The sequence below is a fragment of the Ursus maritimus genome, unplaced genomic scaffold (assembly GCF_017311325.1).
Source record: "Ursus maritimus isolate PB19 unplaced genomic scaffold, ASM1731132v1 scaffold_1, whole genome shotgun sequence".
Lineage (NCBI taxonomy): Eukaryota > Metazoa > Chordata > Mammalia > Carnivora > Ursidae > Ursus > Ursus maritimus.
This window is the reverse complement of record NW_024423343.1, coordinates 4,988,808-5,008,994: the sequence shown is the minus strand read 5'-3', so window position 1 is coordinate 5,008,994 and position 20,187 is coordinate 4,988,808. Positions and strand designations below refer to the sequence as shown.

The 20,187-nt window shown below is 49.8% G+C and overlaps 1 protein-coding gene across 6 annotated transcripts in view; it reads left to right on the top strand.

The window, feature by feature from the left end:
- The window catches only part of AGAP1 (ArfGAP with GTPase domain, ankyrin repeat and PH domain 1), a 530,765-nt gene that overhangs the window by 400,005 nt on the left and 110,573 nt on the right, over positions 1 to 20,187 (top strand). For 4 of the 6 annotated variants that reach the window (XM_040638724.1, XM_040638721.1, XM_040638731.1 and 1 more), the window contains one exon: positions 2,897 to 3,058. The exons of the other annotated variants lie outside the window; for them this stretch is intronic. In XM_040638724.1, coding sequence (XP_040494658.1) covers positions 2,897 to 3,058 — 162 coding nt within the window. The remainder of the gene's footprint in view (positions 1 to 2,896; positions 3,059 to 20,187) is intronic. 6 annotated transcript variants of the gene reach the window in all.

Genomic DNA, 20,187 nt, shown 5'->3' with positions numbered 1-20,187 from the left:
AGGTTGGGTTGTGAATTAGGTTGTTAGAGAAAGGCTGAGGTGTATATAGAGAAGGAAAGTGATTCGACTAAACAGGGTAGTTCAATAAGGAGAGAAAACACGAAGTGGATTCCCCTTTATTGTGTAAACATTATCAAATACACCTGTCCGTGTGGCCGTCACGTAGCCCTTCAGCAAAGAACTTGACGAGAGTGTTGGGCAGTTTCCTCGTAGGCGAGTCCGAGGATCTGTGAGCGGGACGCGCGGACAACGTGGTACGTCCGGCGCTTGTTGCGAGGTCACTGCACGACCCGCGGGAGCAGCTGTGCGTCGCTGCGTCTGCAAGTTGGAGGCTCTGTTTTGACTCCTCCCAGTGTAACGTCTTCTCTGGTGACTCGGGTGCCCAAGGTGTGTGTTCAGGATGAATAGCCAAAGCAGTCGTGAAGCATCGACAGTGTGCGGGGCGTGCCCTGTCGTGTGAGGCGCCAGGGTGCCTTGGCCATTGCATTCGAGGCCACATGCAGTTACAGGACAGACCGACAGAAAGAGTCCTGGAAGGGAATAGGGGCACATACGCAGAGCCACCCCACGTGGATGGCAGCTGGGACATGACTCCATGTAACCCAAGTGTCTATTCGTAGCATCTTGCAAAGAAATATTGCTGCGTGCCTTAAAAAAGAGGTACTGGGTGATGGGAGGGACCTGGGGTTGTTCTGTGGTAATGGCACGGCCACTCCGCGCTCAGCCTCGTACCGGGGTAGTGGGCCTCTGCAGCTGCCCGGGGGAGCAGGCATCCCGGTTAGAGCCAGAGGACTGACAGACATCCTAGTGCGGAGATGAGAAATGCGCGTGTGGGAGAGAACATTACAGCAGTGGGGCGACTAAGGATGAGGACGCATGGTTGGGAATGCAAATGGTGCGTTGAATTGAGTGGATGCCCAAGGGACAGAATGAAAGAGCAAAAGGCCAGCCCTGCCGTCGCAGAGGCCGGTCGTCCTTGCCTATTCTCCTCGTCCGCCTCCGTGGTGAGGCTTTGGCTCCTCAAGGGTAGGGCTGGGGGACGGTCATTGTGACAGCTGTTCTCCCATCACCTGTCACCGTGCCTGACACAGGGTAGGTCCCAAATAGTCAGAGAGGATGGGTCAGAGAGGGAATGAAGGCTTGCAACCTGGGCAGAAAATATCTGACGGGAACAAAACATAATCCCTTCTAAAGTATGAGCGTTGAGTAACGCTGTGAAACGGTGCTTTGGGACCAGCTAACGCTCTCGGATCCGAAGATCCCTTAGCAACACCAGGTGGCCTCGGAACCCTCAGAAATGGTGTGCCCCTGTTCACGCGCACAGTGACGTGCAGCCTTCTCTCTGGGATATTTGCAGTTTTCATCGGCTATCCAGTCGGATAGTATTTTTAAAATATGTATGAGAAACGCTACTTTTAGAGAATTAGTATTGTTAAAAAAAAAAAATTCTGAGAAAAGAAGGTTGAATCCTGGAAAAACAGACACGTCGGCTGCTCGGTCCAGACCCGGGGTCAGGGACCAGAGCAAGGGCAAGCTGTGGAGAGGCAGGGCCAAAAAGAAATGGTGACTTTGTGAATAAAGATTCCTCTTAGATCCCCAGCCATCTCCAGCCTTTGTCTCCCGCCCGGGACAGCCACAGAAGTAGCCGAGAGGGGACTCAGGCCTGCTTGCTGTGTCTGGGTTAAAGTTACCCAGAGAGGTTTCCCAGATGCCTGACCCGGGGGAGGGTGCAAGTCTAGTCGGTCTCGGGAGGGAAGGTCCCTGAGACACCCAGCTGTCACTCTGAGACTCCTTAAAAGGGCTACGCGTGTTTCCGTGGACCCGTTGACCAGTCTCTGGGGTCTGGTGCCATCCGGTGACACCAGCTTACCCTGTAGGCACTCTGGGGGGCCGGGCCTCCACGCAGTCCCGCTCCCTCTTCTGACACTTCACTACCTTCTGCTGCATCTGGACTGTGGCCACTCGGAGGGATTCTTTATCTGTTTTTCTCAGTGATGGATCCCTAGCACCTAGAGAAACGGCCCATAGTAGGCGCTCAAAAAACACTCATTGCACGAATGGAGTGCCTTGCAGAGCGCTCGGTGTCGTTCGAGTTTACAGAGGGGCTGAGTCGTGAAATACAGAATTCTTCAGGCCCTGCGGGCATTCGGATGGTGCCTCTCTTCACGTTTTGGGAGGACTTTCTCATTCTGGTTGAAGTCCATGTTCATTCCCTGCTCTTTTAAGCACGACTCTGGGGTTCTCTTGGATAAAGAGAAAGATGGACGTACTAAATTGAGTTTCACTCACAGTGAATTCGCACATGTGTGCACCGGCCTTAAAATTTTATAAATAGCTTCGGTGAATCAGTAATTGGCATGTCTGCTATGGAGAGAGACATGGCGTGCCGTTTTTCACGGACAGTAAACTGATGCCGTGGTCATATGTGATGTTGAGGGTGGAAGGGCGCGCGCACGGACGCAGAGCCGCCCCCAGGACGCCTGCTTCATGTGCATTCACAGACATCTTGATTTCCCTCCTAATGTATCAGGGTAATCGTGGGAAGAGAAAAGTAAACTAGTAAAAAGCATGGACTCCTCACTTTGCTTTTCCAGAACACCAATCATGTGAAGTGGAGAACTTTAAATTCCCCACAGCCTACAGATGATCCAGAAATAAAGTCCTTTTTTTGTGGTTTTTGTGGTTTTTTTTAATGGCAGGTGTTACATTAGAGCAAATGGCCCCGTGAACTTTTAATACTGGATGCTCTGGGGTCTCCAGTCCAGTGATCTCAGCTTAATACGGTCCCTGTGGGGCCTGGTAGGATATTGGAGGAGCATTGCTTTCGTTTTTCTGCAGAGTCTACTTTGTAAGTGTTAACTTTTGCGTTCTTTTGCCTTTTCCGGTCCCATGGCAGACACGGGGCTGGGCGACTCCGTGTGCTCCAGCCCAAGTATCTCCAGCACCACCAGCCCCAAGCTCGACCCGCCCCCCTCCCCTCACGCCAACAGAAAGAAGCACCGAAGAAAGAAAAGTACCAGCAACTTCAAAGCCGACGGGCTCTCTGGCACCGCGGAAGGTAAGGTTTCCCGGGAGTTCAGGGTCAGGGTCCGCGTTCCTGCAAAGTGATTTTTATTCTCCAAACTGGGGAAGTCCCACACCCTTAGGCCCACACACGCACAGCAGTCAGGTCCCCGCGTGTACTTCCTGTGTGCGAGGTGGCACCAGCGGGGGCCCTTGGAGCCGCCTCTTCGCTGACCGATTCTCGAGATCATTCCAGCAGCTCAGCGCTCTCACCTTCTGGCAGTTGTCGTCTAGTAGAAGGTAAATCTGGTTTCCCTGTCACCCACCCGGTCAGGTGGTGGGTCTCGCCCTCCCTCCGCACCCTGGGTCCACAGCGTCCACTCCCGCTGGGAGGTGCGCCATATTGTTTCATTCTAATAAAGACGGTTGCCTCTCCTACCCTAGGAGTCTTCTCTGGTATCAGCTGGTCTTAATTCTTACAAGACAGCTGCCCCGATCCTGGCTTTCAGCAACACATTGTGACAAACGCTCCTCTGTGAGCGTCCACCCGCTCTTTTTGTCTTGTGGGTTCTATTGATGTTCCAGTTGTCACGGCTTGTCACGGTCTGTCTTGGTGCTCCTTTGCCTTGTTGAGCCCTTAGTTTTTATTCTCAGTAATGGCCAGACGGGAGCTTTCTGAAGTCGCTCCTTTGGGTGGTTTTACATTTTTTTGTTTCACAAAGTGGAGATGTGGGTGCACACACCCCCCCATTATGAGACGTGAAATTAATGCAGTTGTAATAAACAAGCTCAAGAAATACGTCAGAGGAAAATAAAAATTTGGTAGCATTGTTGTTTAACATGAATTGTTAGTTGTGACACCATCAACGGTAAGAGTCTGTCTTCCACACACATTCCACACGCGCCAGAAATTCTCTAACTTATGCCCTTTTTCTTTCTCTGTTTCTGCCATGCTTTTTCTGAATCCTCTCCTTGGTTGTTCAGAACTACAGTTTGCAGTGTTGGAGAAAGTGGCTTCTTCCCTCCTAGTATCGAGCCATGAGCCTGTGAGCCCACAGTGCGTGCATTAGCAAGGAAGGGACACAGTTGATGGCATGTGCAGGGAGCTTGTTTTTACGTGATTCTGTGACTTGAGTGGCGGCATGTTTCACGCATCTCGGAGGTTCAGAGTGTCCGGTGGCTTGCCGGGGCTCTCGCGGTGGCCGCGCAGGGAAGAGTCTGAGAGCCTTTCTTTACATCTCTTACCGTGTTGCCTCCCATAGGCTCCCTGCTAACAAGTTTAGCTAATAAAAACCGATTTTCTCCCATTATGATAAATAGGGATGATTCTATTATATCAGTGGTGAAAAATGACGATATGGATCAGAACAGCCACCTAGACATGTCTGACCGTCCCAGTGGGGAGGAATCAGCCTCAGAGGCCGTGCGTTGCTGAGACTCTCCAGCACCCCTTCAGCAAAGCGCGCAGCCACAGCCGTGCACCGGCGGCCACGCCCCACCCGAACGGGAGGCTGGGGTTAAAAGCGGGAAGAAGCCTGGCGCCTCACTGGGGTGGGTGACGTGCCACACGTACCCCGGGGGAGAGCGAGATTGGCTGTAGGGAAAGGCCTCCTGTCCGTGTCACAGGTAAACATCCTACTGGCTATGTCGTGTTTCTAGCTGACAACTTTTTTCAGAAGCACCCCTTGGTGCTCAGACTCACCTGCCGGACTCACCTGCCGGACTCACAGGTCCACCCGTGAGTACATTACACCTCTATTACACTTTCTGATTACGTGCTACCCACCTACTGACAGAGCGAAGACTGTAAGTTACAGCCTTCAAGTCAATCAGTGGTTGCGTGTTTAATTGGACTGTGGCTGCGAGCCAGTGTCCCAGTCAGCCAGCGGTGAATTGAAGGAGGTTCGAGAGGCGTCCATGAGCTTGTCGGACACCTGAGAAGCTCCCAGCCCGTTTCCCGAGTTACTGGGGTTGTGTCCTGTGCACTGAGCAATAGCTTATAATAAGGCTAAGACAGATCCCCAACTCAAAAACCACCTTGGACCCTCTCATTAGAAGTCCTTACTGCTGCCGTGATGACACAGACAGAAGGACAGACTCCCAGGCACCATAGAGACACCCAAATTAGAAATCACCGCAGTACCTCAAGCATGGATGATGAGTAGTGGTTGACGTGTGTCCAGACATTCAACACCAGTGATCAGAAGGGAAGCTGCCCCTCGCTCCTAGTTAACAGATTACTGTGTCTGTAATACCAATGGCCATGACATCTTTCCAATGGGAAAGAAGGCAATAGATTTTCTATAAAAAGAAAATGTATAATTTTTCCCTAGCAAAGGTTACTTACATACAAAACAGTAAATGAGTCATTTTTGTGAGACGCGCTGTATTTCATTATTTCTAAGGTACACATTTTTTTCACATTTTAACATCTCTGAAGTCATAAGACATCCTACAATTGAGGTCATTTTCGATTCGGTGACACACAATATTTTGTAATAGTCTTAACGGCTATTACCTCCTTTAAGTAAACCGCGTAAACCGTCTAAATTAAACATCTCTTCTTGAAATTAAAGCTAGTTGGATATGTTTTATTTTCAGAGGATATTGTTTAATTTTAATTATAAGAAAATATTTCTGTTTATCTTTCCTGCAAGGCACTCTGACTGGTTGCTTCCACTGTATTCTGTGTTGACTGACCTCATGCTGAAAAGTTGGAATTGGAGATATAAAAAGTTCTCTAGAAGATGTTTGAAAAGTAGTGGAGTTATATGGGTTTTGACATAACCCATTGGAACAAATGACTAGATTCAAACCTCTTCAGAGTATAAGAAAAATAAAATTCCATTGACAGTTGGCTACTTCAGTCAGGGTCCTGGGGGAAACATGGCACTCCCAAGGTCATCGAGGGGAGTTCACCATGGGACCGTCTTGGAGGTGTGGGAAGAGCTCTGGGGTGGTGCAGAACCCCAGGAGTGTAATGGGCAACAGAGGGGCCAGTTATCAGGACCCAGAGAGAGAGCTGTTTGGGCAAGGCCTCGGTCAGGAGCTGTGGCCTTCAACAGAGGGACCTGTCTAGGCTGTGGTGACCCAGAAGGGGAGGGATCCAGGGGGACCACCCTCACTTCGTTCCCCTCCCTGCCTCTGATCTCCTGCCTGCCCCCCTCTTTGACTAAACCTAAGCACAAGCCAGGGGGCACCAGCCACACGGTCTGCCTCCCAAGGCAGAGATGCACAGAAGCAAGGTGGTCGCCCATGCCTCTGACGGTGCCTCTGAGACATCCCTGGGGAAGTCTGTGCCACGGGCCCTGACACACGTGCAGTAGACCAGAAGCCTCTCGAGAGGGCAGAAGTGCGTGCCTTCACTGTTGTCCCCCAGGGGCCTGGCCGGAGCCCAGCTGGGGGGTGGTCAGAGCTTCCCGAATGCACCTCTGTGCCATTCCCCAGCCAAGCCCGCCACACGGGAGCCCGCCACACAGTTGTCTAGACGCTCTGCCAAGCGTGGATTCTGGTGCCAGATGATTCTGACCTTGGTGGCATGCTTGTCCAGAAAGTACGAGCTGCAAGTGTAATATTCTCAGTATCTGTGCTGCTCACAAGCCAGAAACACTCTGCCCACGCGGGGGCTCTGGGTGCACCTGACGGAAATAAGGGCATCCCATCCAGCCAGTTTCCCGCGGTACCAGCATTCGTGGGTAGTTGTCCTTGTTCTCTTGCACTGAAGACTGGTGTTTAAACTCAACACCTGATGGCAGCAGATGCTATAACCTAGCTTAGGTTGAACAGTCATTTGATTATATGTATGACTTAAAATGAATGGAGTGACTCTGGTAAATTATAGAAGCAGAAACTGTGATCTTTATAAGTAGAAACATAGCAATTCCTTGCCTTTATAGATATTTTGAGTTCTAACGTCGTAACTTGATTAGGTGTGTATGTATATGTGTGAGCACTGGAGAAGATGTCTGGGTGATCAAGCCAGTCACTGGGCTTATCCAGAACTGTTAGTATCATTTAAAGAGTCAAAAATTAGGGGCGTCTGGGGGCTCAGTTGGTTAAGCAGCCGACTCTTGATTTCAGCTCAGGTCATGATCTCAGGGTCCTGGGATCGAACCCCGAGTTGGGCTCCGTGCTCAGTGGGGAGTCTGCTTCAGAATTCTCTCTCCCTCTGCCCCTCCATCCACTCGCATGTGTGCACACGTGTGCATTCTCTCTCTCTCTCTCTAAAATAAATGTATGGATCTTTAGGGGGAAAAAAAGAATAAAAAAAATAATCCAGCCCCCTCCTTGTGGTGTGGAGGAAGTGTGAGGTACAAGCTAGGGCAGTGAGCTCTGACTTTGTGAGAATATCTTCATATGTCATTGAAAGCAGAGTGCTCCAGAAAGGCGATGGTTGCCTCGTTGCTCCCAGGGCTGCTTTCTGAAGCTAACTTTGGGCAGGAATAGGACACTTTCTCAGTGAGTTTAGTTTGGAGAAGAGCGAGCCTCATAGAACCCAACATCCTCTAGCTGTACCATAAAAAAAGTGCAGGTGGTCGTTACATTTAAAAAAAAATAAATCACGTATCCCATTTCTACTTGTACTTCTATTTAATAGACCCTTGAGAACATTGGATATTAAAATATTGGTGATCTTGATTTTAAATTGGATTTGGTTTGCTCAGAATTAATTACATTTAGGAAAACCTCGTATGTTCAGATCTGGGCTCTGTACGATGATGATAGACCAATGGAGGTCAATTCGGATGTGGACAGGAAGCATGGGCGTGGGGACTGAAGCCCATGACGTGGAGGGAATCTTTGAAGTACCTAGAAGAGCTGTAGGTAAGGACAGGGGCCTGGGGGGCATGTGAACTCACCTGTCCTGGGGGGCCGAGGTGGATTTCTTTGGGACCGATGGGTAGATGCTTCAAGGAGATGGATTTTGGTTCAGATATTAGAAGGAAAACTTTGTAAGAGGCAGGACACCTTGTCCCCTGCAGTGGCCATAGCACTGGCTGGAGTGGAGCTCGGCTCTGGAAGGGCACTAGCTCCCAGAACCAAGTTGAGGGGCGGGTGCCCAGAAACCCTTGGACAGTGGGAACAATGCAGATCTTTAAGGACTTGCCATGTTTGGGCTTGTCTCTGAATCGAGATACTATCTAGGCGTCTTCTTATCCAGGGTCCAGTAGTGAGCTTACCATTGCAGAAATGAAACAAAGAAGCCCTGCATTCTCTGTGGTCCCAAATCTGGTGGGTCTCGTTAGTTTTATAACATTCATGCAAGTTTGCATCAGGTGTTAATTTCCCTGTTTCCCCAGTGAAAAGGTGGAAGTAGAGAGAGGTTAAGTGGCTTTCTTGTCCAGGGTCAGGTTGCTGGTAGGTGACAGAACTGTCTCTTGATTCTCTGCCTCAAACTCTTTCCACCAGGCAAAAATCAAGTCTTTGAGGTATGTGGAGCGGCTTTTGAATCTAGGAGTGGGGCAGACAGAGTAGCTTCCTTGATATTTCTCAGATTCCATGTAAAGATACTGACTTTTATATGGATCATAACATCTAGAAGGTGTGTAGCAAAGATCTTTCTTTAAAAATGCAGAGCCAGTCTGGATTTACCCAATCTTATTATATAAGAGGGATGCAGAAATCCCGTTGTTCCCCCCACCCCGTCCCCTTGGGTTCACAGTGCTTTGTTCCAAAGGTCTCAGAAGGGAATTTATTTTATCCTTCTTATCCTGATCCCTTGGTTTGTTCATTCTGGGTCTTTATACAACCCAGAATGTATGGTTGATCCTGGATGGATATTGAAATATCTTGTGGAAGAAAAGTCACAAATGGCCTCTCTCCGTTAGGATAAAAAAAAGAAAAGAATTGCCCATCCCAGCTGCACTCAGTAAGCAATCAGAGGCGAGGCCTGAGCCTGTTTACAAATTTCATTAAGTCCAGTGGCAAAGGTCAGCCCCGCGGGCCGACCTACCTTTTCCACCCAGGTGTGAAAGGCGTGCGTGGGTCGTGGTGAAGCCGGACGGAGGAGCGCTGAGTTACAAGAGTTAGGGGAAGGTCACGAGCTGCCGAGCTCTGTCTTCCGCACCCTGAGTACGTACGGTTCTCTCACTTAATAAAACGCCGCAGAAGGCATCACGTTTTCATCAGACGTCCTCCGTGCACCACTTAAAACCCCAGTGGTGGTGACTGAATTTGTTGCGAAACGGAGTTCCGTCTCCCCCTTCACTTGGCTCCTCCGAACGAAACAGCTGTTGCTGTTCCTGATCAGCTAGTTCAGCTCCTACCTCAGAAGAAAGATGTTTTCTTCGTGAGGTGAGGTTTTGGAAGGCAGTCCGGGGAGGAAAGAAAGGTCCGTGCGCGCATCGTTCAGTCTCGTTCCCGCACACCTAGGGTTACAAGAAAGCAAGATCCGGGGGCAGTAGAAGTTCCAGTAGTCTGTGACCATTGGGCTGTATTGACTGTCGTGCAGTTTGGGGCATCGCGGGGTCATTTGGGGATTTCACACATGGTGGAGGGGGCAGTGTGTTTCTTTTGTTACGGAAGTGTCGTATTGCCATGATGCTCTCGTCCCTCCTCTCTCCTTGGCCACAGCCAACACGCCAGTCACTCCGTGTTGCCCGTGACAACACATGCGGCCAAGCATGGGGTCAGGGCCAAGGAATTGTCTTCCCGGTTTGTTTCCTGTCTGTGCAGTTTTCTCGCTTAATTTCGTATTATTTGGAGGTGGCTGGGGAGGGTGGTTATGAAACCCGAGCAGACATTACCAGCACACATCACCTTGAATTTCCTCCTTTTAATCTTCAAGAACATTCCAGCAGCACCCCTCGTGTCTGCTCCTTGTTCTAATTTTGGCAGCTGCCCTGAGTCAAAAGAGAGGGAACGAGAAGCCTCCGTAATCGACTCCACAAAGACTCCATAATCACCAGCCATCTTTTATAACAATAAGGACTTCCTAACTGAACTCCCTCATTATTAAAGTAGTTAGTGCATCTGAATCGTTGAGTCGAGCAGTTAATCAGAGTGATTGTGAAAAACCGAGAGTTTGAACTTCTTCCTGGAAGATACTCCTCAGATTCAGAACTCGGAGAAGGGAGCCAGGGTGGCTGGATTCCTTCGCTCTTGAGCTGGAAATCAAAGGACACCCCACGTTTTCAGAGGGACTTGCTGCCCCCCACAAACCAGGTCGTTTTTCCAAAGCGAGTTCTCAGGTTGTAACTCCAGCTCCCGCGAGAGCAGACTTGCTGGATTTGAGTAGCTCTGGGTTTACTCTAGACGTTGACATGATAGAGGGGGCACGGTGGACTCAAAAGCCGTCCTGCAGGGTCCAGTCCTCCCCACACACACGGGCTGGAGGCGCCCACGGCTCCTTTGTGGAAGTCGGCGGGTCAGAAATAAACACAGATGAGCTGACCACAGCAGGAAGAGCCGGAACAGAGGACCCCCGTCATGATGCGTCGACAACAACAGAAGGGTTTCTGATAGGTTTTTTTTCAAGTACACACAAACTAAAGAGTTAGATTGAGTTCCCTGCAAGTGCACTGGTCACCTGCTGGCTGTCAAAGTGACGGAGGCGACCCCTGCCTTCAGGATGCCCACCGTCAGGTGGAGCGCACACATCGTCCGTAAACAGGCCGCAGCCGCCGAGCAGCCTCTGCAGGGACCCCAAGGCACCCCGGCACATGGGGTGCCTGGGGAGGCTCTGCAGAGGCGAGCCGTTCGTTCGCGTCCTGCTACGTAGAGAAGGAAATCTCCGCTGCTCCAGAAAGGGAACGGTGAAAAGTCTCGTTAGAAGGCCGCGCGGGGGTCCCAGGGTCTCGTGCCATCTGCATGCATGGATGGGCTCACTGCAAAGAGTGCAAGCTCCTTTCAAGGTGCCTGTCCCAAAGGACAGGGATGGGACAGACCTCAGTGGCTCTGCTTTCCCTGGACTTCGGGATGCTGTTGTGCAGTGGGGCTCAGTCGGCATGAGCTGCCCACAGCCTCCAGGGTCCGTCACCAGACCGAGAGACGGCACGTTTCCTTCTGGGCTCCCTGGGATTGGAATGCTGTGTAGTTGGGGACACTGAGTCACCTGAAGATAATCCCTCAGGGTCCTATTCTTGACGTTCGCAGAACGTCAGAGCTGTCAGGATGTTTGATTACCACTTACGTCTGTGAGAAAACGGAGACCCCTCTGTGCTGCATGGTGCTTGACCAGGGCTCCGGAGCCAGGACAGGCAGGGCCAGCGCGGTTCCGCCGGGGGCGTTCCTGGCCATTCTGGTCGCTTGGGTACTTTTTATACTTTTACTTCGCTACGTGTAGTTTGTCACAAAAAGTACAGGAGGCAAATTGAAACTGTAACGTTCAGAAGAAAGATGTGACAATGTGTCTGACCCTCCTGTGTCTCAGCCTTGCGGGGGCCTCAGATGCGGGTGCGTTCTGCACCAGACGCGTCCATCCAGAGGACCCCAGGGCGTACTGGCCCCTGGAAGATTCTAGCTGAGGATCACAGCACTGGCAGTAGTGAAACACACATGTCTAGGGGACTTCATTCCTAAGGATGTAAAACAAAATGGAATAAAGATGGTGACCGAGTGCAAAGCTAGGTCTGTAAAAACAACTTGCTAAATGGGAAGTACAAGTAAAATTCGCATGCACCTTGTGTCTTAGTCAGCTGAGGCCATGATGGAGCCACAGATTAACAGCTTAGATGGTGGAAGCCTATCTCTCCCAGTTCTGGAGGCTGCGAGTCCAAGAGCAAGGCAAGGCCCATCTAGTTCTCGGCAAGGACCTGATTTCCAGCTTGCAGAGGCCACCCTCCAGGGTGTCCTCGTGGCCTTTCCTCTATGTGCGCGCTCACTCTTCGTCTTCTTGTGAGGCCACTAAGTGCATCGTGAGGGCACTGCCCGCTCCACATCAACCCTGGTCCCCTCCCACCATTTCCATCTCCAGCACCGTAGGCTTCATCAGATGAATTTTGGGAGGACATAAACATTCAAGCCATACAACCTTGTGACTCCCTGTTCCTGTCTGGGCTGGGATGTGCACTCCTGTGCCCTGAAGGAAGAAGATACTCCACGGACTCGGTCACTCAGACCATGTCCGTTCTCCCCACACCTTTCCCTGGGCCTTGGGTCCCTTGTTAGGACATGTCATGAGGTGTAAAGGAAGGAAACCAGGATTGATTCGGTGCCCACGCTTAAACGTGACCTCACTGCAGCCTCCAGACAACCTGGTGGTGGTGGTGGCAGGTGGCACTGTTGTGTCGGTTCTCTCAGGTGAGGGACAAGGTTCAGTGAACTAATTGCCCAAGATTTGCAGGTGATGTGAATTTGGGGTCTGCCTCCGGCCTCTGGGACTCGTGCTGGCCACCTGGCAAGAACTTCGGGGGGCTTGGGCGGGAGGAGGAGCGCTAGGCGGGGCCACGCCTGCCACTCCCCGCCGTGGCCTTTAAGAACTCAGAAGCAATGGGCTGCCTGGGAGGCTCAGTCAGTTAAGCCTCTGACTCTTGGTTTCGGCTCAGGTCGTGATCTCAGGGTCCTGGAATCCAGCCCGGCATTGGGCTCCGCACTCAATGGAGGGGATGTGCTTCCCCCTTCCCGCCCCTCCCCCCACTCATGCGTGCGCACACTTTTTCTTTTTTTTTTTATAATTTTTTATTATGTTATGTTAGTCACCATACAGTATATGCTTAGTTTTTTATGTAAACCAAGATTCATTATTTGCATATAACACCCAGTGCACCATGCAATACGTGCCCTCCTTAATGAGGAGGGCACTCTCTTTCTAACATAAAAAATAAATCTTAAAAAAAAAAAACTCAGAAGTAGTGATCCCTTTGCCACTTTTGACCTCAGGACCGCTGTGGTGGTGCAGCTTCTTGGCAAACTCTCGTGTGTGCGTGCACACTCCAGTACATTCCAGGGAGACTTGGGAGTCACTGCATCAGCCACCCTGCAGACAGTTGGGACATGCCGGACTCGAGGACAGGCTGTCTCCTGTCTGTGACAAGGGGACATCACTCTCGAAACTTCTTAAAACTTAGATAGGGATGTTTAACTCAGACACGACGAATCCATGTTTTTATGTTCGTTCTGAGGATGATACCCTTTTTGGAGGGGGTGAGGGGAGTGACACAGTTTGAAGATGGAGGGCGGACGGAAGTGGTGGATGAAGCCCCCCACCATTTGCTCGAGCCCCGCCTTGCTGGATTCAAGTATTAATCAAATGTCTGCCTCGCGAGCTTGCGGGGTCTGATCGTGGCGCGCTCCGTGTTGTTGCCGTGTGTTAGTGGGTCCGGAGCAGGTGGGGTGTGAGGTAAACTGTTTGCTTAGTAATCTGCACTAATGCCCTCCCGCTTTCAAGTGCATCCCTTTCCGTCGGAGCCGTGCGGTAGGCGCCAGGCCTGAGCCCGGGGTGTCATCACCGATGAAAGCAGCAGGCCCTGGGAGCCCCATGGCGGGCATTGCCAGTCACACACACACAACTTATCAAGGGCTTCTTTTGTACTCGGGACATGGAGAAAATTGGCCATTTGTCTGTGGGGTAGTGGGCTCTGCTGCGATATGAAAATCTCTCAAATGGTTAAATTCAGTGACATTATATCAGAGTTCATGAGGAGCGAGAACTGCACACAGTTTAATTCTATTTAATTTTTTTAAGGGGGAAAAAGCAAAAGGGAAAATGTTTTAGTTTCTCTTAAGCTGATTTCTCTCTGCTTTTTCTTTAAAAGTGCCTTTCTAGTTGCCACACAGTGATGTGATCATTATCTGCCACCTCGTCGCCTTGCTGCCTCTGCATGCAGTAAAATACAAAAAAAAAAAAAAGAGAGAGAGACCAGGGGAGCTTGTGAAGTATGACTTCCTATCCCAAGACTCATTGCCTGCGATTCGTAGCGCTCGACAGTAATGATCTTATTACAGTACTCTGGACCTTGAAGAGATTTCATGAGGAGAGAGAAAGGACAAGCCTCCGTGTAATCAAGTGGTGCTGAATATTCCACGCGTTTTTGATCACACACTGATTGGGCACAGTTTTAGCCCATCTTCTAGTCAATTATGCATGGCCCCTGTGCTCTCGGATAGTCAGAAACATTGATGGCTGTTGTCTGGGTTTTGGCAGGCAGCCAGGGGTTTGAAGTGCCTTGCACACCATCATCCCAGGATAAGTGCTTTTTAGTTGGAATTGATTACCTTTCTTTGGGTTTTGCTTAATAGCAAAACTGCATTTGGAGAGGGCTTCAGGTGAAAAATGGACGTATTAGCCATTTAGAGCATCTGAACTCCCAGTCGATCCTGAGGCTTCCCCTGTTTCTGTCTAATTTCTGTTTAATGATACGACGTTTGATAATATTTAAGGTATTCCACGTCCTTTGCCGCCAAGCACACATGTGGAGTGTCGAGGGCGGGTAGTGCGTGGCCACCGCGTGCGGGTTCCCAGGCCCGTCTGGGTGTGGCTGCACGCTCCGAGGGGGTCCCCGTCAGTGAGCGTCCGTGCTGGCCAGAAGGCATTAATTACCTGGAGAGATTTGGTGGTGGGCTCGTCCTGCAGTTCCCTGGCTCGTCGCAGGTAATTGTGGCGCACGCGTCACCGCGGCCGGGGTGGGCGCGCTCCGCTGCCTGATGCCCAAGAGGGCCGTTAGCTCGTGGTTTATGCACTTGTGTACTTCCCATTATGGATCTCGAAGCCTAGTGATATTTGAAAGGATGGGATTTTTCCTACCAGAATGATCACTTGATATTGTCCATTATGAAGCTGACACAGTTAAGCAAATGATAATATGCCTAAGAGAACACGGTTAAGAACCAGGGTTTTTGCTTCCTTGCGTTATCCTCTGGATTCAGGTTTTTGGTGTGTAGATGGTCTCAGAATCATCAGATAGGAAAACCTCAAAGTTCAGGTTTTTGGTGTGTAGATGGTCTCAGAATCATCAAATAGGAAAATCTCAAAGTTCTTTTCTGAACTGGGAGTTCAATGTTGTGTGCCAGACCGAGGAGCTGGATATGCCAAAGCAGGGGTTCGTTAGATGTTTCTAGAAATCTGTCTTGAGTCCACCTCCAGCCATTAAGGTGACTGACACGGGAAATGGGAACTGTGCCATTTCGCCACAGGGTACCTCAGTAACCTGACTTGACTCTTCTTAATTGAGTAAATAGGTATCTTTGTTCTTTTACTTGGTTTTCATTTAGAGCTTGCTTGCTTTCTGCAGGTGGGAATAATTTTCCTCTTCAGTGGCTCTCTGCAGAAGCCATGAGTCTCTGTAGGCAAGGTTACTAAACAGCCCTAGGAGAACTTACCAGAATCCCTAACTCCATGTTCTGTGCGTGCACACACAGGGTTTTTTCCTTTCTCAGTTTTGTGAAAATAAAATATTTTCTCTCAGTGTAGATTTAGTAATGATTCTTGAAAAGGGAAAACCACAAAACAGAAAATCAAATCATTTACACCCAGAATTGTTGACCCTTGCACGGTGTGGGCGATTCAGCTCTGTTTGCAGTCTTTCAACCCCCATGGGGACCTGTACCTCTTATTCATATCCTCACTCCAAACCTTGGCTTATCTAGGACGTTTCCTAAGGCATAAATTCATATAAAATAAAGGACTTTATAATAAGCTGTCAAAAGGATATTCCTTGATTTTGATAAGTTACTATTCAAGCCATTAAAGACTTTTGGCATCATACCCATGGCTACATTTCAACAGGTTGACAAAATGTATTTGTACAACAACTGGAAAATATCAAACCCACAGTTAGCAAATAATGCAGGTTTTAAAGGCTGTAATTTTAGAAAGGTGCAGCATATAGTATAATGATCTTCCTTCAGCCTGGTAATTTTACCTGAACAGGTGAGCCTAATGTTCGCATTTAAAGAGAAAGAGTCATTAAACTTGCATGGTTTACTCCGTGGATGCAGAATATCTCTTGTAATGAACATGAAATTTACCGTAAACGGGCCAATCCGTTGGTGTAAACAATGTAAGACCAACTGCTTTCTTGAATTCTGCCCCCCACCCCCACAAACATCGGTTCCTCGCAGTGTTGGGAGATCAGGCTCTTAAAGCGGGGGCACGAGAAGGAGGGAGAGAAGGATGCATCTCGTGGTTGGTGGTTTGGGACCATTTCCTTGAACAACTCGTAACAGTGACTGGAACCCGTGCTGTCACTGGCTCTCGGGGAGTACTAAAGATGCATCCCTCCCAGTTCTGCCAGTGGGGGTGTGAAGGGACATAGACCTGGTTTGGCCGTTTTGTTTTGAGCAGCACAGAAATGCCCCCACCATGAGCACTCGTGGAGAGGAGGACACGAAGCCAGCCCTTAGCCACCGTCTCCTCCAAACTGTGCTTGGTTCCAGAATGGTGGTGAAGAGCCTTTCGTCTTCTTACGTTTTGAACATTTGAAGATGCCTATGTTGCCGGTATCAGTAACTTGTTACCTTCTACTTCTGATCACAGCTGATCAGATTAGTTCACCCAAGAGGGTTCTTTGTCCCAAGTTCCTTTGCTTGAAGAATTCTAAGACATGATTTGAAGCCATTCATTTATAAGCCAAATCTAGTTCTTGGTGTAACTTTTTCCCCAAACCCCAAGTGTTCCGAATCCCCCCTCCACACCGTCGAGATCAACGAGCACATTGTGTGACTGTGATGGAACATTGCATAAGTGCTCAAGGTCTGCGTCAAGGAAGGGCATTCACCACTGCAAGGCCATTTGCGGGCAGTCTCCGGGGAAGGAAGCCTGGAGACCAAGTGTACCTTGGCGGAGAGTCAGGGCTCCGGGGATGCTGGGGCCGCGCGGGGGTGGGACCTAGGGGCCGCAGCGGGGGAGCTGGAGTCGCAGCTGAGATGCTGCGGGGGACCAGGGCTCGGAGGGGCTCTGTCCAGGCAAGGCTGCTCCGTGGGCGAGTGACACTGGGCTCCATCCTTCGCTTCCAGCTACTCCTCCCATTTTCCCTCGTTCTTCTCTTCTCATTTCACTCTTTATCTTTCTTTCTCAGGTGTCCTCTATCTGGGACTTTTCTTACTTTTTTTCTCATTTTCTCTTTCCCTCTTCTCCCATCTACACCTTAATCGACTTTTTTTTCTCCCTTACTTTCTTACTCTCTTTCCTTGTGTTTTGTTAATTTTTTAACTTTGTGTATTGTAAGAAAGTATGTAAAAAAATTTGCCCGCTTTAAGCTTACAGTTTGTTGACATCAGTCACACAGTATCGTCCAACCATTGCCACTGCTGATTTCCAGAACTTTTTCGTCGCCCTGAAAGACCCCCATAGCCAGCCCCTTCCCCCAGCCCCGGGGGACCTCTAGCCTATACTTTCTCGCTCTGCAGATCTGCCCAAGGTGGCCATGTTCTGTAAGTGGGCTCATTTAGTGTGTGTCCCTCGTGACGGGCTCCGTGGACTCCGCCTGTCTTCAGGGCTCACCCGTGCGCACACGTGTCAGCGCTCCCTTCCTTTTTAAGGCTGAGTGATAACCCACCGTGTGCACAGACCACGTTTGGCTTCCGTGTTCACCGGTTGATGGACACTTGAACTGTTTCTGCATAGTGTCGCAGTGAACGTTGGCATAAAATATCTGAGTGCCTCTTGTCCCTTTTCCTGTGGTGTGTATGGAAGAGCGCACTTAGCTTTTCGAGAGTAGCCAGAGTCCCTCCTTCCTTGCATTGCTCTGCCTTTGCTTTTTTTCCTCATCTGTACTACGGACTTGAAGAGCCTCCCACGGTTGAGTGAATCAGCTTTTGTCTCCCTCTTAATTACAAAGCTAGATGTATATGACTTTAACATGTGTTTGAATCTTTTCTATTTTTCTTTTTAAGAAGCTCTAAGTGATTTTTAGTTGAAAGCTCCTTTCACTGGTGTGTGAGTGTTGATGGATTCCCCACGCCCGCTGCCTGGCTGCGTCACACCGCCCAGCATCCTAAGCCCACATGCTCCTTCCGACCACACGGACTCGGAGCTGCAGGGCAGCGTCCCCAGAGGGCGCGTTCCTGTGTCCACCTACCTGTCCATCTGTCCGTCTGGGCACAGGCATTACTCAGCGTGGTCACTTGTTTGCAGAGGCCAGCTTCCTCCCTTGTCTCCAAAACACCAGCATGCCCTCTGTAACTTCCCAGTAATGAGCGGCCTGGTAGGTCCATGAAACCTTAAAGACAAGAAATTACTCCTCCTCACTTGTGCCGACTCCACTCTGGCCAAAATGAGCTTTTCCGCTTCCCTTCCAAATTAGCAACCTTGGCAGTTCATCTTTGTCTGCCTCTCATCTCGCTGTGGCATCTCTGGGTGCTGGGTTGGGTGTCCCGGCCACCACCTTCCCTGTCCACCTCCCAGCACTTCCCAGGACTCGAATTCTGGTCCCTGGTACCTGTCATTTAATTTTCAAGACGACGTGGGGCTGGGCGCTGGCGACTAGTTCCTGTGCGTGTCCGCCTGCACGTCCTTCCAAACTTCCCGTCCAGGTCGGCGAAAGAATGCGTCCAGTTGCTGTGAGCTCCGTGGTTGCATGTTTCTCTCTGTACAAGCTCAAATGCTGTTATCTGTTCTGTCAACCAAAGTTACTATTAGAGTAGAAGCTGCTGTTTTCAGGACAAGTCACAGCCCTTGAAAAGCCCTCGTCCCTCCCTCTCCACTCCGCCTGCCCCCGCATCCGGGCACCCAGGCCAACAGGCGCGGGGTCGGCCCTCCAGAGCAGCCTCCGTGGCTCACGCATTAGGACGGGGGCCCGCGAGGACGGCTTGTCTCTGCTCCACAGTGTCTAGGGCCTCACCAGAAGACTAAGTCCAGAGGCTGGAAACCTCTGGAATGTTTGTCAGTTACTTGGTGCGGCCTGTGCGGACCTTCGCTGGGGCCGTCAGCCACAACACTTGCACGTGACCTCTCCACACGGGCAGGGCTTCCTCCCGACGCGGTGGCCAAGCACCTCAGGAGAGGCGCATAGCCAGGGGGAAGCCATGTTTCACTCTGTGCCCAAGAGGAGACACGCAGTGTCACTTCTCCTGTAAACTGTCAGCACGGTCATAGAGTCCTACCTGAGTTCCAGGTAGGGAAGTAGACTCTGTCTCTTGCTTGGAGTGCGGCAGGGTTCTAGAAGAGCATGTGAACCTCAGACATTGCTGTTCTCGTTATGGAAACATTGCCGTGGGTAGTAAGTACGAGATACGTCAGGTTGTGATCAATGCATTGGAATGAGAGAACGCAGAGCAGAGGACTCGGGACCCCCAGGCGAGGGCAAGATTATTTTCTGAGGTGGGTGAAGGGGCCAGGAAGGCTAACTGAGGAGACCTTGGGGCAGAGACCCAGCAGAGGTGAGGCTGGGAGCAGGTGGTCCTCTGGGGTCAGTGTGTTCCGGGCAGAGGGATCGTGTTCTCGCTGGAGTTACGGTCACCTTGTTAAACTGAGTGCTTGTCCCTAGTCAGCATACTGACCTCTCTGTATGGTCATGTTCTGTATTGCTGACTTGTCCCTCGAGTTCAATGTTGTAAATATTTCGTGGCAAAATAACAGGAGAAAGAATTTTATTTTTGAGGAGTTGTTATACATTTATTTCTCCATTCTTTAATGGAAGAGTCAATATAAAAATATTTCACTATCTTCTAGCCTCTTCCCCACATAAAATTATATTACAGTATTATGGGATTTATCCTTACCAAGCAGCACTAGGCATCAGAAAGTGTACCGTGTTTAAAGGTGATCCAGACACCCACCAAATACAAGGGGATACTCAAGAAAAATGATCATTTTTTGCATACCACTTTAACCGCTTAAAATAAGATGAAATACAAAAAAAAAGTTTTTTAGTATTTCATTCTGCATAGAATTATTTTCAGAGTTGGGAGAATGGCATTGGGAGTTTTCCAACAGTGGGAGAAAGACATGAGCACTTACTGGTGGGTATTCTCCTTTGTAGTGCTTTTAAATGAAGGCAATCACGTAAGGTTATCTCGCTTCGTGGGTAATTAAGACATTTCACTCTGCAATCCCTTATTCTAATGAGGAAGAAATTTCTCTTTTGCTGAACTATTTCTTGCAAGGGCTTTATTTCTACTCATTGCTCCGACTTTGGAAAATGTTCCTTTTACTTGAGCTTGTCTCCTATAATGTCTTATTGAATTGTGAGTCAGGGGGAAAAAAGTAAAGATTCTGCACAGAATCAAACTTTAAAAAAAAACGCCTAGAATCTCCGTGTCCGTGAAAGGGAAACAGACAGCATGGCAAGTGCCCAGATTCCTCTC